The sequence below is a fragment of the Mus pahari genome, chromosome 6 (genome assembly GCF_900095145.1).
Source record: "Mus pahari chromosome 6, PAHARI_EIJ_v1.1, whole genome shotgun sequence".
Lineage (NCBI taxonomy): Eukaryota > Metazoa > Chordata > Mammalia > Rodentia > Muridae > Mus > Mus pahari.
The window spans coordinates 81,163,222-81,178,591 of NC_034595.1; the positions used below are offsets into that span (position 1 = coordinate 81,163,222).

Genomic DNA, 15,370 nt, shown 5'->3' on the forward strand with positions numbered 1-15,370 from the left:
CTGACCTGCTTGAGTTCCAGTCCTGCGTCCTTTGGTGATCAACAGCAGTATGGAAATATAAGCCGAATAAACCCTTTCCTCCCCAACTTGCTTCTTGGTCATGATGTTTGTGCAGGAATAGAAACCCTGACTAAGACACTAGTTATAGAATAAGTCCTACTGAACATAGACTTGATCTTTATAAACTGGTTTTCTAATTGTATAGTAGCAATAGTTAAAAATGGAAAGTCCTTTTCAAAAAGGGTTGACTTTAAGTCGGCTCAGAGGGTTGAGGTAGCAGCTGTGATCTGTGCTTTTGAAATGAGTGAAAACTCCCCTATTAATGTTTATGTAGATTCACAGTATATGGTTAGGCCATTTGTGCATGTTGAAACAGCTATAATTAATGTAGATAAAAGCCAGATTAATATGTTACTACAACACTTGCAAGACTTGGTCCAAAATAAATTTTCTTATTTTATACCTCATATAAGGTCACATACTACTCTCCCTGGTCCCTTGTCAGAAGGACATCAGAATGCCGATTCCCCGACACAAATAGTCATTTCTGCAGTTGTAGATCCTGTACAACAGGCCCAGACCTCACACACTTTACATCATCAAAATTCCCAGGTGCTGAGATATCGTTCATCTAACCTGGGAAGCCCAAGGCAGATTGTAATGTCTGGCTTGTCCTGACCATCATGTTACTTTACCCCTGTGAATGCATCCCTGAGGCCTAAAGCCTGGGTCCTTATGGCAAATGGTTGTGACTTATGTTCCTTCCATTGAAAGACTTACATATGTTCATGTCTGTGTGGATACTGTTCCCATGTAATTATGGTTTCTGCCAGGACAGGAGAGGCTGTTGAGGATGTGATACAACATAGGCTTTACTGCTTTTCTCACCTTGGAATTCCTCTGTATATAAAGACAGATAACATTCTTGCTTATACAGGCAGAGCCTTAAGGCAGCTGTGTAACCTTCTCTATTACTCCTACTGCGGGAATAACCTATATTCCAGAAGGACAGGCAGTTGTTAAGAAATATCATTAGATGCTAAAATCTCAGCTTATAAAAATATAGGAAGCAGGATTTAAATACTATTCTCCACATTTTGAATCATGCCCTTTTACTTTCAATTATCTCAATAAAGATTCATAGGCCTAAGCCCTATGGAACCTCATTTGGCTGTAAGGTCAGAAACACCCTGTCTATGGGAAAATGGAGAGACTTATTAACCTAAGAATGGAAAGGCCAGGATGTCCTTTTGACATCTGGTGAGGCTGATTGTGTTTTTCCCAAAGATGCCAAAACCTAATCTGGGTCCCCAGTAAACTCAGCACACCCTGGACTGTGTCTGCTCCCTTTAAGTCCAGGAGGCAACACCAGAGAGAGAGGAGACAGATGGCTCTGCTTCCCTGTGAAGACTCAATTTTGTGAGCAGTCATCAAAAAATGATGAGACAGATATTCCTGACTCTCCTGATAAAACAAAGAAGGGTCCTGGAAGTTGTCAATCATCTCCTGCTGGCTGTCGGGGCAAGACCCACTCCTCAGGAGAGACCCACTCCACGTACAGCAGCATCTACATGTGATGGCAGCTCCATCATGGAGTCAAATCTTTGACCCAAAGATTAGAAGTTCTGTGGCAGCGAGTCACCTGCCCTCAACAGCTCAGAATCTGTTTTTGGCTATGCTTTCGCTTTTGGCATGCAAGGTAAGATGTCTTGTATTTAACCGTTTTGCTTGTTTCTTCCTGTTGGTATGGCTCAGCCTTCAGCTGCTTATTGAGCCTATTTACCTGCTGCCAATATTTCATCCTAAATCCTGGCATTATGGACTTACTAAGGTCACTGCTTACAGTACCAATATGCTTGGAGGGGAATCTAGTTCTTAACTTGAAAGACAAATGATAATTTTACTTATGAGGGTCAGTCTGACTGCTTGCCAATTTGCTTTTCGATTGGGATGTCTGTGCAGGGATGCTTTCTCCTCGAGAACATGCATTGATTGCTGATTCTCTCTCTCTGCCAGTCCAGACAAGAAGTGATAGTGCCCATCAAGATAAGAGGGATGTGTGGTTTATAAAACTGTTCCTGCCAAAGCCTTATAATGCCACTCATTACTATACAGGAAATTATCCACTTCCCACTAAGCTTTCTCCTTGTCAGCTGGTTGAGGATTTAGAATCTGTTTGGGAAAGAGTTCCTAAGGAAAGATATCCTCTATGGTTTAGTTGTGGCTTTAAGGCTAAACTCTGCATTACTTCCCTTATAATGTAACAGCTTTTAAGCTCATGGATTGGTTTGTCCAGAGCACGATTATAAGATTCAACTGAATGATAATAAATATACTTATGAAAAGCCTTCCTTGCCAAAAGAGATAGATAGGCTGGGCCTTTCCCATCATGCAGCTACATTTTCTTAGGAGAGATTACCTGTCTTAGCCAGATTTGTTTAGGCTGTTTGCTGCCACACAGAAGGTAGCTCTTTTGCTCCCTGGCGGTGCCAATAAGCAAACCCCAGCCCCTGCGTTAGCATGTATGGAAGCACCTTTCTCTGTACTCCAGCAAGGACGAGGGGAAACCTGAGGCTCATGCAGTCGGTTTACAGCCCCTATCGTATTAGATGCACAGATTGTTTTTTCCAACTGTATAGGGCCTTTATCCAAAGATGTTTATGTTATACTTAGAAACCTCCATAGTTTATTGCTTGTTAATGTTGCTGGCTCGTGGTTCTCCAACCCTAGTGTTGAGGCTTTGTATAGGGTTACTTTAGCTCTCAAGAGATCGAAAAAATTTGTTGCAGCCTTGATATTGGGGATGACAGCTTTAATAGGTGTGATTTCTAGGTTTGCCTTATCTACTACCTCCTTGGCTAAGGAGATTCACACAGCACATCGTATAGATCAATTTCCCAGAAATGTATCAATAGCACTCAGGATCCAGAAGACTGACAGGGAACTTCAGGAAAGGCTGACTGCTTTAGAGGAAGCAGTTCTGTTTATGGGAAATCAAATTCAAAATGTTAAGATCAGGCTCTCAGTGCAGTGGCATTCCCTGTTCCGTTGGTCTGGGTAATCCCCTTGGAATCTAGTACCTCTAAACATGACTGGTCTAAAATTCAGTCTTGCTTAAAGGGTCTTTGGAACATTCTAGTTTGACTTTGTATATAGACTCCCTACATAAGATCATGGATATTAGTAAATCTAGAGTGGGATCCACTTAAGGAAGTGTCTGCAGCCTTTGTCTCTGCTGTCCATAAGTTCACTTCTTCGTCTTCCTAGACGACTTTGCTAATGAATGGAGGAGTCAAAGATGGTTTCTTCATACCGGTTTTGTTTCACCTTGTAGTCTACATCAAGCAAATTAAGCACTTAATAACCACTCATAATTAATGTTCACCCTCTTGAATTGAAACAGAAAAGAGGAGATACCAGGTCTGGCATGGCTGCAGAAGGGACAGTGTGACATGGTTCCTGCCCCTGGAGCAGAGCCAACTAGACTTGGGTCTTCTCAAGTGCTGACAGTTGCTGAGTAAGGCTTCTTTGCATGATGATGTACATATTTTACTTCATGTTCCTCCTTTGGGCAGTGTTCCTCCTGCCAAGGTTATTGGGGAATGTTCTCCAGGCCAAGGTTAATGACTCCATGACAATCTGAAACAGCATGATTCTGGGACATTCCTCAGCAAAATGGTAATGCTGTGACCTTCAGGATAGCCCTTAAGACTGTGGGAAAGAACTCTGAACACATGAGTTCAAATATATATATAATTTAGTGTAAGAACTGTTCTTTACAGGATTGCTCAATTGTGTAAAATATAAGGCTTCAGTGTGAATTATATGAGGGACTTGATGGACCTGAAACAGAGAACAGAGGCAGCTGCACTAGAGTCAGTCAGGAAGATGTTAAGGAAGGAGATGTGATTTGGTCAATAGAGGGAAAAAACCTGGATAACAAGAGAGAAAGGAATAGTAAAAAACATGTCTCAGATAGATGGTTATATTATATTAGTGGTAAGATGGTTGCCTTCTCCACAGAAGCCATCAACAACTAAATTTGATCTAGATATTCTTCTAAGAATTATACAAAGGAGCCTTAATGCTGCATGTATCAGTACAAACAACTCACTAAACTAAAAAATGTATGGTTCAAGTAATAAAAGTGAAGTGAAATGGAGCTGCTCCTGTGTTCAAGGAGATTAAGAGATTTAGGAAGTGGTGATCTCAGGGTAAGATCTAACCAATCTAATTGTTTGCGTTTGCAGTTGAATAAGAACTATTTTGAGCTTTTATTCTGGAATAAACCACAATCCAGAAACAGAGAACACACCTGTGATCCAGATCTTGAAGCTGGAAAACACAGGCTTTTTGTCTGGATCTTAAGGAACTTTGGCCATGAAAAGCTTAGGCCCAGGCATGGTGCTACACACCTTTAATCCAGGAGACAAAGGCAAGCAGATTTATGAGTTCAAGGCCAGCCTGAGACAGAGCAAGTTCTAGGTAAAGAAAAGTTTAGGTTCAGGTATGGTAGTACACGCCCAGCCTTCAGGAGACAGAACCATCCAGATCTCTAAGTTCAAGGTCTGTCTACAGGGCACATTCTAGGCCAAGCTTAGACAGTGAAAGAGTTGGAAAAATGAAAAGCTACCTCTCTCACATAAAAATAGTCTCTATGTCTAGACTTAGCAGCCACAAACATTGTGCCAGTGAACACATAGGACTTGTGGTGTGTAGAAAATATGTACTTGCTGTTGTTTTCTAAGTGTCAAGGGACTAAGGTCATAAAATTAGTGGGATAATCAAGAGAGAACCTGGGATAAATGATAGAACTGATATGCAATTCCTAAGGAAGTAGCTTATATAAATAAAAAGACAGGGCTTTGGTCTGCACGAGAGCTCTCCTGTGCAGAACACAGAGCTGTCAGCCTGCACCCAGCATTGAGTCCGAGCCATTCTTCCGCCACTCCCATTCATCCCTTCCTCAGGTCCTTCTCCCAAGTCCAGGCTGGTCCATGGCACCACTAGCCTACTCTATTAAAGATATAAATCTGTTTTAAAAGAATTACAAATGTCAATAGAAACCTTTGTTCATTTATAGCTTGCCCCATTCGAGTTCCGAGAGATGCTCCATGATAGTTACAGCTAGTGGTTTGAGTCCTGGGACAAAGGCAGCTTTCCCGACGAGGCTTATCCTTCTCTGTCTATACTTAAATATTCCTATTCCCTTCAGTCATGAAATGTTTTTAGCTATTTTTGGATGGTTGTTTCTTTCCAATATACCTAACTTTTTCTCCCCCAAACCAACAGAGTGACTCTTCTTTTTTTTTTAAAGAAAAAAAAATTTATTTATTTATATTTTATGTGCATTGGCATTTTGTCTGTGTGAGGGTATCAGATCTTAGAATTATAGACAGTTGTGAGCTGCCATGTGGGTACTGGGAATTGAACCCGTGTCCTCTGGAAGAGGCAAGCAGTCTGTGCTCTTAACCACTGAGCTATCTCTCCGGCAGAGAGACTCTTGCTAACAGCACAGACCCAGAGCTATCCGTCTCACTGGACAAGCCCTTGATTTTTTTTTATCTTTCTGTATCTCAAAATAATTTCAATTCCTTTCACAAGCCTCAGAAGAATTTATTTTGGCAGGGTTGGGAGGGACAAAACTCCTTTCATTCTGTCCTGTAAGGACCCTATAGAATTCCATTACTTCCGTGTGTACTTTCTCCAAAAAGTACACATCCTGTTTCTAATACACTAACTGTTCTTTGTTAGGGTCTCACAAAAAGCAGAGGGAGAGAGTGGAGGGTTCATATTTGGGTTGTATCTTGTTTAACTGCTCCAAGAGGAAGTCATTCCATTCTCCTTCCTTAATGCATTAGTGACATGAGTTAGTGGGGACAAACCTGAACAGTGGTGTTTGGTCATTGTCCCTACCACCCTGGGGATAGGCTCCCCGCCTGCCTCAGAGCATGAGGGTAGGGACTAGTCATGCCTCGTCAGCTAGTGAAGGCGAGGAGGGGCTGCTGTGCGGGGCCCACGCGGTAGTTACATCACTGGTGGCTAATGAGGGCCAGGGCTGTGTGCTGGGAGTTCTGCAGGTAGAGGTGGAAGTCCCTCCTGAAGGCTGAGCATTCTGCTTGATTCATTCATCTGATAAGTACTACTGAGCATCCATTGTATACTGAAAGCTAGGGATAACGCCACAAGCCAGGAGTGATCCCAGACCTTGTAGGACCTTTGACATGCAGGAAAGAGGAGTCAGAAAGACAAAATTCCAACCTAGATTTGGTATGACCTTGAGTAACTAGTTGCTTCCCCAGAAGCCTCAGGGCCACCTAACCAAAGAGCTGAAAGTCCAGCCTCACCTGTAGAGTCAGTCATGAGGACGGCAGGGTGGGTGCTTTGTAGCTGGAAAGTGCTGTGCTGTGGTTTCATCGCTCATCGTCCTACTGTCTCTTCTTCCTGCAGAGTTGCCCAGGAGCTGCAGGACAGGTGCCTGGACCACCCCCAGGGGGCTATTATCCTGGTCCTCCCCATGGTGGGGGCCAGTATGGCAGTGGATTGCCCCCTGGTGGTGGTTATGGAGCTCCTGCCCCTGGAGGACCCTATGGATACCCCAGTGCTGGAGGAATCCCCTCTGGAACTCCAAGTGGACCATATGGCGGTGTACCTCCAGGGGGTCCCTATGGTCAGCTACCTCCAGGGGGTCCCTACGGTACCCAGCCTGGACATTATGGACAGGGTAAGTAGAATCTCCAGTTCCAGAACCCAAGCCTAGAACCTCAGACCTGGCCTAAGCTGTCCACATCCCATCCTTATCCTTCTTGTAGATGTGCAGGTACCCTGGTCTCTGACACCATAGCCCCTCCCTTCCTGCTCTGTCTTTACTGACAGAATGAGAAGTTGATCAGTTAGCATCTCTAAAGTTCTCTTGGCTTTCAACAAGCATTTTTATTGCTTGCTCACTTTCCCTTGTGTGTCAGCAGCTGAGTTCCTGCCTCAAGTGTCTGTTCATTCTGGGTGCTGAAGGAGCATTCCATTCTGGGGACATGTTGTCCTTAGGGTAGAGGAAAAGAGTAAGAAGCTAGAAGGGCTGGGCGGTACCTCGTAAAACTCTTCTCAGAAGGACTGATGTCTCATCCGCTGGAGTACTTTCCCCTGAAGCATATCCCACTGTCAAGGCCGACCCCAGGAGGAGATGGTGCACCTCTCATAGGGAGATTCTTAGGCTGCCAGGCAGTGGGTGGGGCCGGGCAGTGCCTGGACTGGGAAGGGAGCTCAGCAGATGCCTGACCACAGCAATGTAGTCCACAAGAGAAGAAACTCCATCACTGAGGCATGGGACTGACCTCATCTGTAGGAAGAAAAGATGGTGTCATTACCGAAAGCTTGGCTTTAAAGGTCAGACACTTACTGACCTGACCAGACTGCCTCTTTACACCTCAGTGTCCTCCTCTGTAAAATAGGGACAGTGCTACAACCTCACAGGCCGTATTAAATGTGAAGCTGCAGCTTAATGCCGGCACAGCGTCTGGGTTTAATGGACGGGCAGCATTCTATGAGAGGACTTGTTATATGGCTGAGCAGTATTGGCATTTACTGTGATAGGAGCTGCGGCAAACCAGAGGGCGGAAGAGAAGGGAAGGAAGATGTAGGCTGGAGGGGAGGTGTGCACAAGACTAGGAAGGCAGAGATTGAAGAGCAGAGGGTAGGGAAGTGCATTCCCGTCCTTGCTCTCCCAGGACTCGCTTTAGTGAGCTCCTTCCCAGAGTGGCTATTCTCAGGGGGCTGAGCACCAGCTAGCCGGCCTGGAACCGCCTGGGCCCGTGACAGGGGGGCCCCAGGGAACATTGTGCTTAGGAAGCAAGCTGCAGCTGAGTGGATGTACGCAGGCAGGTAGCCCCGGGGGAGATGCCCAAACCTCTGGGGTTCTGAGCACTGCCAGCCAGTGGCATTTATCTTCTCAGAGCCAAGCTCTGGCTGTTAGCTTTCAGCTCAGCAGCTCTTCACTGGATTTCCATATCCTCCAAAACATTGTGTCTGAGCTCATAGAGGTCTGAAGGGGGAGGAGCCCTGACTCCGAGGCCTGTCCCCCCGAGCCCAGGAGTAGCAGGGAGGAAAGGCAGGACACGGGTCACACGAGTCACACGCTCAGCCTCCCTCTTTGCTGCCTCCTCTCGGTGCCTGCATTGCCCCCTCTGCACTGATGCTCCTGATGTGTGCATCACTTGCCTTAGGGTCCTGAGAAGGTCTACCTCCAAGGTGAGGACCACTTCTGTAAAGGGCAGAGCTGACCATCAGAGGTGCTCCTCCGCCTGCTGGAAGATCCCAAAGGGCCTTTCCAGCTTACCCACTGCTGTCAGCCCTCGCCTTCCATCCAGCAGAGATTGCGGAGTGCTGTACACACATCCTGAGCCTTTGCCACCTTCCCTCCTCCACAGTTCCTCATCCCTTCAAACACAGCTGAAATACCCTTCTCCTCCCCGACCCCATTCCAACCTATGCTGCGAACTTTGTTTTGCTGTTGTCTCATGTAATTCATTCCTGCCGTCTTTGGACATGGTTCACGTTGTAAATATGGAAGTTGGCATTCAAAGAGATTACTTATTTAACCTGAAATTACACAACTAGTAATAAAAACCAGTCAGGACTTGAATCTAAAGCCGAGCTCTTCTGTATGAAACTAGCTGCCAGTGGGGTGGCCGTTTTTCCCCAGTGACCTGCTTGTTCCAGTTTGGTTTCTGTTGTGATGCCCACCATGACCACAGGGCAGCTTAGAGGAGGGAAGAGTTTATTTGGTCCATCACTGACAGGAACCAAGGCAGGAAGCTTAAAGCAGAAACCAAGGAGGAGAGCAGCTACTGCCAGACCTTTTGCCCGCCCCATGCTCAGCTAGCTTTTCTGTTCAGCACAGGCTCACCAACCCAGAGATGGTACTGCCCACAGTGGGCTTCTATGTCAATTAGCAATAAGACAGTGTCCCACAGACATGCCCACAGGCAATCTGTTGCCCAAAAACCAGGATCATCAAATGGGCCCAGGACTTCAGGAAACCTGGGATTCCAGAAAGTGAGCCCTAGTTTCAGAAAGGCAGTCTGACTTCTCTCTCACCCTGCACTTTCAAAAAAGTTTATCCAGGAAAAAGAGTTTCTGGGCCTGGCTTCACAAGACCCTCGTGTCCCTACTCTCCACGGCAAAGCTGATTCTCAGAGCCTGTATGGCGAGCGCATTTCCCTGGGCCCTCAGATGCTGAGCAGTCTGCTCTCACTGCTTGTGGTCACACTACGTGTCCTTTGTTTTCCTCCACTGGCCTGTTTCTTAGCTCTGGTCTGGGCAGTCCTCAGTTGAGCCCCTCCTCTGCTCAGGTGCCCCAAGTCGACAGTAAGCACTAACCAGTGCACTGTTGTTTTAAGTGGGCAAGCCTGCAGGGCAACCTTTCCTTCTGGCCTCTCCTCTGGGTCTGCCCTCCACACTGCGCATGTCTGTTTCCAATATGAAATGTGAAGAAACCCCTTGTGTGGCCTGTCAACCCTGCTTCACTAAGACAGCCTGACTCTGCTTTTCTTTGTCCTCTAGGCCATTTACAGAGATTTCTTGCTGTATTGGGGGTGCAGTGTGAATGGCCTCCCTCAGAAAGGCATGGAGGACGACGGGTCCTGAGGCCCTCAGAAGGGCATGGAGGACGGGTCCTGAGGCTCCCTCAGAAGGGCATGGAGGACGGGTCCTGAGGCCTTGGGGGTGGGCATCTGAGGTCACTTTCTGTTGCTCTGGTAAAACTCTGATCAGGGGAGGAAGAGGTTTACTTGAGCTTCTAGGCTGTAATCCATCATTGAGGGAAGTCAGGGCGAGAACCAGGAAGCAGGAGCCACGGAGGGATGGTTTGCTGGCTCCCTTGCAGGCGTACACTTTCTGAGTGGCTTTGGACAGCCCAGGACACCCACCCAGGGAATGGTGCCACCCCCAGAGTGGACCTCTTACATCGGTTAACAATCATGACAGACGGTCTCCCGCAGGCCAGTCTGCCTGGTGAGCCAACCCTTCAGTTGGGCTCCTTTCTCAGTGACCCCAGGCTGTGTCAGGTTGGTGATTAAAGCTAACTAGAACATATAGGGGAACGTGTGACCAGAGGAGGTTCTCAGAGTGGCTCGGCAGCATGGCTTTCCTGGGTCTGGCCGCCATGGTTCACATCCCTTTCTCCAGGTGGTGTCCCCCCGAATGTGGATCCTGAGGCCTACTCCTGGTTCCAGTCAGTGGATGCCGATCACAGTGGCTATATCTCCCTCAAGGAGCTGAAGCAGGCCCTAGTCAACTCCAACTGGTCCTCATTCAATGATGAGACATGCCTCATGATGATAAGTGAGTTCCATACGCAGTTCCTCAAGCATGCAGGCTTGAGCAGGGTCAGTACTGCCTGACAGTTGGCAGAAGTGTGCAGGTACTCAGTCTGAAGAGACTTCTAGCTAAGGAGGACGCTGCCTTCAAGATACACTCTCCTTAACTTGGACCATTGTCAAGTTCTAGGTTGCTAAGTTACAGGATGGTCCAGTTTCCCATTGTGCAGGTAGACATTCCCTCTCCTGGTAAGAGACTATAGGCAAGGGTCAGCATGGACCCAAGGCTTAGAGCTAAGCCACTAGCCCTGCAGAATCTGGATGGGACAGGGCTAAGTGGCCAGGGGGAGGGCTAGCACTGCAGTTGGTCCTGTGACTCAGGCTCAGGGCTTTGCTTCAGCCTGGGAGAAGGGCTGCCCTCAGTGGTCCCTTGGCCCTCAGTCTTGAAGCCTTCCTTCCTCCTTTCCCTCCTCCCACTCAGACATGTTTGACAAGACCAAGTCTGGCCGCATTGATGTCGCCGGCTTCTCAGCCTTATGGAAATTCCTCCAGCAGTGGAGGAACCTCTTTCAGCAGTATGACCGGGACCACTCAGGCTCCATTAGCTCCACAGAGTTGCAGCAAGGTAAGGGCCCTGTGGGCGTTGTGCCTGTGAGCCAGCTAGACTTCTTTTCACTTCCTAAAACGCCTTGAGGGGTTTCCCTGTCGGTACCCCTGCCTGCCTTACTACCCATTCCACTGTTCTGAACCTGGATGGGGCCTTGAGCCAAGCTCTGGGGTCAGACAACACTAGTCTAAATCAGTGCTGGCCTTCCTGGTGGCAGGACTCCAGGCAGTGCTGAGTGGAACGGTCCCTCTGGCATCGGTGAGATGGGACCTTGGAGAGCAGTGCGGCTCTTTCTTGTCTCAGCATGCAGCATGGAAAGAGCTCACTTCTGTTGTCATGTGGCCAGAGGCCGTTTCTCTTCAACTCAGACCCAGAGCCTTCTGAGAGCTTCGGGTTGGTGAGAGGACCTAGGGCCACAGTGCCACATCTGGTTCCAGTCTGACTCTGGAGGTCAAGCCTGCAGCCTGGGCTAAGACCAGTAGGCTACAAGGACAGATGGCTAATGTGGCTATGAGCACCCAGTGAGGAATTTGATCATCTTAGTGACAGTGGGGAAGGGCTGCCCTTTGTCCAGGCCATGCAGTCATTCAGACTAAAGTCTGGCTGGGGATGAGCATACCATGCGTGCCCCTGCTCGAAGGCAGGGTGATCACGGAACGCTACCTTGCCAGCTTCTTCCATGGATGTTGGTGAAATTATAGCAACAAGGAAATTAGCACTTACCGTCTGCCATGCCCCAGGTCCTGTGATACGCATTGCAGTGGATTCCTGAAGTTCCTCGTCCCAAGGGCTCGGTCCTGTTTGCCATTCCACACAGATTGGTGAAGGATCCTTCTGGTCTCACCTTTGCAAGGGACAGAACTGAAGCTTCCCTCCTTGCTCAGGGGCTCACAGTGCAGGGCGCTCAGATGGCTTCTGGGCAGGCAAGGAATGCGAAAAGGCAGGAGGCATCTCAGTGGAGGCAGGAAGTGGCATGCAGACTGTGGCCTCATATGGGGATGTGACTTTTATTTAAAACAGGACAGTGTGAGTCACTGTGCCAAGTGCCATCATGACTGCCTTTAGTCCTTGTCAGAGCACAGGTTAAGCATCATCCCCGCATGAATGGCAGTGAGGGGCTAGTGAGGAAGCAGGGAACCGCTTGCCTCCAGAACCGCTGAGGCGCTTGGCCGAGCTGCTCTCTCTGATGTTGGCCTCACCGGGTGGTTAGTGGCCCACGCTTCTTCTCTAGCACTGATGCATCAGATGGTCACAGGTAGACCATTGGCTTCTCTGGCATCTCATGAGCCTTGATAGTGAAGAGATGGGAGGCGGGGCACATCCAAAGAAAGCTCCTGTGCTCCTGACGTCTGACTGGCTCCCAAAACTTCTCTGTCCTCATGGTTCTGAGCTGATCCCCCAGACACCCTGATCTGCTGTGCTCTAGTGCTCCTATTCCTACGAAGTGCTCACATCAGGTCTCTACCTGTTTCCTTCCTCTCCAGCGCTCTCCCAGATGGGCTACAACCTGAGCCCTCAGTTCACGCAGCTCCTGGTTTCCCGGTACTGCGCGCGCTCTGCCATTCCCGCCATGCAGCTTGACTGCTTCATCAAGGTGTGTACCCAGCTGCAGGTGTTGACCGAGGCCTTCCGGGAAAAGGATACCGCCGTACAGGGCAGTATCCGGCTCAGCTTTGAGGACTTTGTCACCATGACGGCTTCAAGGATGCTATGACCCAGCCTCCCTGAGTGGAGCACACCAGGGGATGTGGGCCCCTCCTTTCTTCCTCTTCTAGTAAAGAGTGTTTCCTAGCCCGAGCTAGGAAGGGGCGGAGCTTGACTATCCTGGGCTGTGGAGTGGCATTGCCTTGGAGTAGTGGCCCTAGAGTAGCAATGGAGTTAGTGTCTAGCCAGCTGTCCTGGCCTCTGGCTTTCCCCCTCTACTCCCTGATACCAGTGCTAAGTGCTCATTGGCTGGCCTACCTGTCATCCCTCACTGAGACCACCAGGTCAGACGAGCCCAGTTTCTGCACAGTGGAATCAGACTGAGTGTGAGGGAGATTTGCTGGGACCAGAGCCTGGGATTCCTCAGCTCCTCAATCCTTGTATGTTAACATTAATTTTCCTGAGGCTTTGCCTGCACAAGAAACTTGGACATTCTGCCATCTCGGCCGTATCTGATGAGGCTTGTGACCTCCAAAACTCGGACCCCTCACTGGGCTGCCACGTTCCACCCAGCTTCTCTCCCCAGGAACAGTGTCACATCCTACTGCCAACATTGTAATTTGCTTCCCCCCCCCCCTAATTTGGGGCCAAAAGTCCAGGAAACTGTAAGCATCAATAAAAGAAACTCTGCAGTCCCATGTTTCCACAATGACTTCTTGACTGTGTGTCCGTCCATCCATCCATCCATCCATCCATCCACTCCCTCACTATGGAAGCATCAGGTGCTTACAAGCCATGCGAAAGAAGCTGTGTTAGGGGCCTTAGTGACCATCTTGTGTGCCAAGATGAAGTCGGGGCCCTGCCAGGTTCCTCTGTGTCTAGGATCTGTCCAAAACACTGCCTGTGTTTCTTAAAGTTTTAGGGTTGCCATTCTGGGCTGAAAGCAGCCACCCCAAGACCTCTCACAGTGTGGTCCTTTTATTATCTTAGGCCTGAGTTTTATCTCCCAGACAAACTCCCATTTATGAAGTCATAACTCTTCCCCCTACTTTTATTAAGCACAGACACCAGTACCTGCCAGTTGCATTTCTAGATCAGCATGATATCCAGCCTGCACTGTGTCTGTAATGAGCTGACAGAATTTCAATCAAAAGCTGAAGACACCAGACATTCTAGTTTGCTTGGGGAGGGGGGCCTTATCACAGATAATGGTGTGATTATCCTCTGGCTTCGGGAGATGGAGATAAGAGCTCTGGGGCTCAGAGGCCTTCAGCAGGGCGGTCCTCCCTGCAGGGTGGGGGTGGAGAGTGACTGGAACTGTTTTCCAGGTCACAGGCCCGCGGGCAGGCCTGTCAGGCTCAGCCATTTCAGCTCCTCTGGGCCGCTGTGACTCTGTAGTCCCAGAATCAATAGTTCAGATCCTAGAGGCCAGCCCCCTCATTTCTGGAGGGAGCCCTTCTTCAGGCCCCCTAGGACTCCAGCCTCTGTTTGCCAACCTCCAGTAACCAAGAGAAAAAGGGGGTAGGGTGCTGCAGGCTGCCCGTTTTATCTTCAGCTAGCAGAAGTGTCTTACTGTTCTAACCTACAGCTTTGGGAACACCATCCACTGGCCCTAGTTCTCTCTCGGGCTGGCCAGAACAACCCCCTCCTTTCTGCATGCCATCCTTCTGGACAGCCGGGCCTACTACCAAATCTCCCCAGCCCCACCCTAACTTCTCTCAGCCACCAGCTAGCCCCGGGCTTATCTGCCACTCCCCAGCCCGGGTTCTCTTGTCCACCAGCCAGCCCTGAGCTTGCCAGATACCCATCCGTGAGCATCACTCCTTGGCATCTCGGCTACCTCCCAGTGTGCTTCATCTTGTTTTGTTTTGTTTTGTTTTATGTGATGCTAAGGATGGAGCCTAGCACCTCATATGTTAGACAAATACTCTACCACCTAGTTACACCTCTAGCCCCCCAAACCCGTCTTTAGAGTGATGTCAATCTTGAGAGCTCAAGACCTGTGGGATTCAGCCCTCATGCCTTGTCCCAAACACAGGGCGCCTCCAGACTCGCCTTACACTTGGATTTGGATCCTAAGACCAGTGGGAACACAGAATGATCAGGACTGCTCATCCCTGCTGGCCAGCTACGGCTGCAGGGTTGATGAGTCTGTAAAGCAGAGGGGGCAACTTAACACATACACCCGATCTGGACAAAAGGACATGCCTACAAGGGGCCATGATGTCTAGGTACGCCTGGGCTGGGACCAAGGCCCTGCCCTACTTCCTGACTGGTGATCTGTTAACCCCTGCTGGTGTGCTCACCCCAGTGGCCTTAGCCAGCTGTCCCCTGCTCCTCCTAGCAGAGTGGTCCTCCAGAAGGAGCTCACCTTCTCCTCTGGCCACCAGTATTGGGGCCTTTGGGGCAGCTTTGTAATCAGCTCAGCGGAAGCTGGGGCATGGCTGGCTAAATCCATGGTGCTCTCTTTGTATTCTGTGAGTTCATAGAAAATAAACAGAGCCCCGATTTCCAAGAACATTACAAACAGTAAATCTGTCCACCCACTGCCTATCCACCTACCTCCTTACCTTCTGGTCCAGAGGCCATCGGACAGAGAACAGAAAGTGTGTCAGAGATTGGAGTCCTGGCTACCAGAGGCTGGGCATTACCAGAGGTAGCATGGCCGGCAGTCAGTTCATGGGGTGGAGGCGGGGTTTCTAGATAACCCCATTCCAGAGCCTTCTCTTGCCATCCCCCAGCTGCCCCACCTCCCACTACTAACCTGAGCAGCACGGATTTTGTGTAATGACAAAGAAAAAGAACA

General features: G+C 49.0%; 1 protein-coding gene across 1 annotated transcript in view; it reads left to right on the top strand.

The window, feature by feature from the left end:
- Nucleotides 1–13,276, top strand: part of Pef1 (penta-EF-hand domain containing 1) — a 24,352-nt gene extending 11,076 nt beyond the window's left edge. The window contains exons 2-5 of the mRNA XM_021200532.1: nt 6,451–6,724; nt 10,183–10,338; nt 10,795–10,938; nt 12,405–13,276. Of these exons, the coding sequence (XP_021056191.1) occupies nt 6,451–6,724; nt 10,183–10,338; nt 10,795–10,938; nt 12,405–12,634 (804 nt within the window). The 3' untranslated portion in view covers nt 12,635–13,276. The remainder of the gene's footprint in view (nt 1–6,450; nt 6,725–10,182; nt 10,339–10,794; nt 10,939–12,404) is intronic.
- The last annotated feature ends 2,094 nt before the right edge of the window (nt 13,277–15,370 follow it).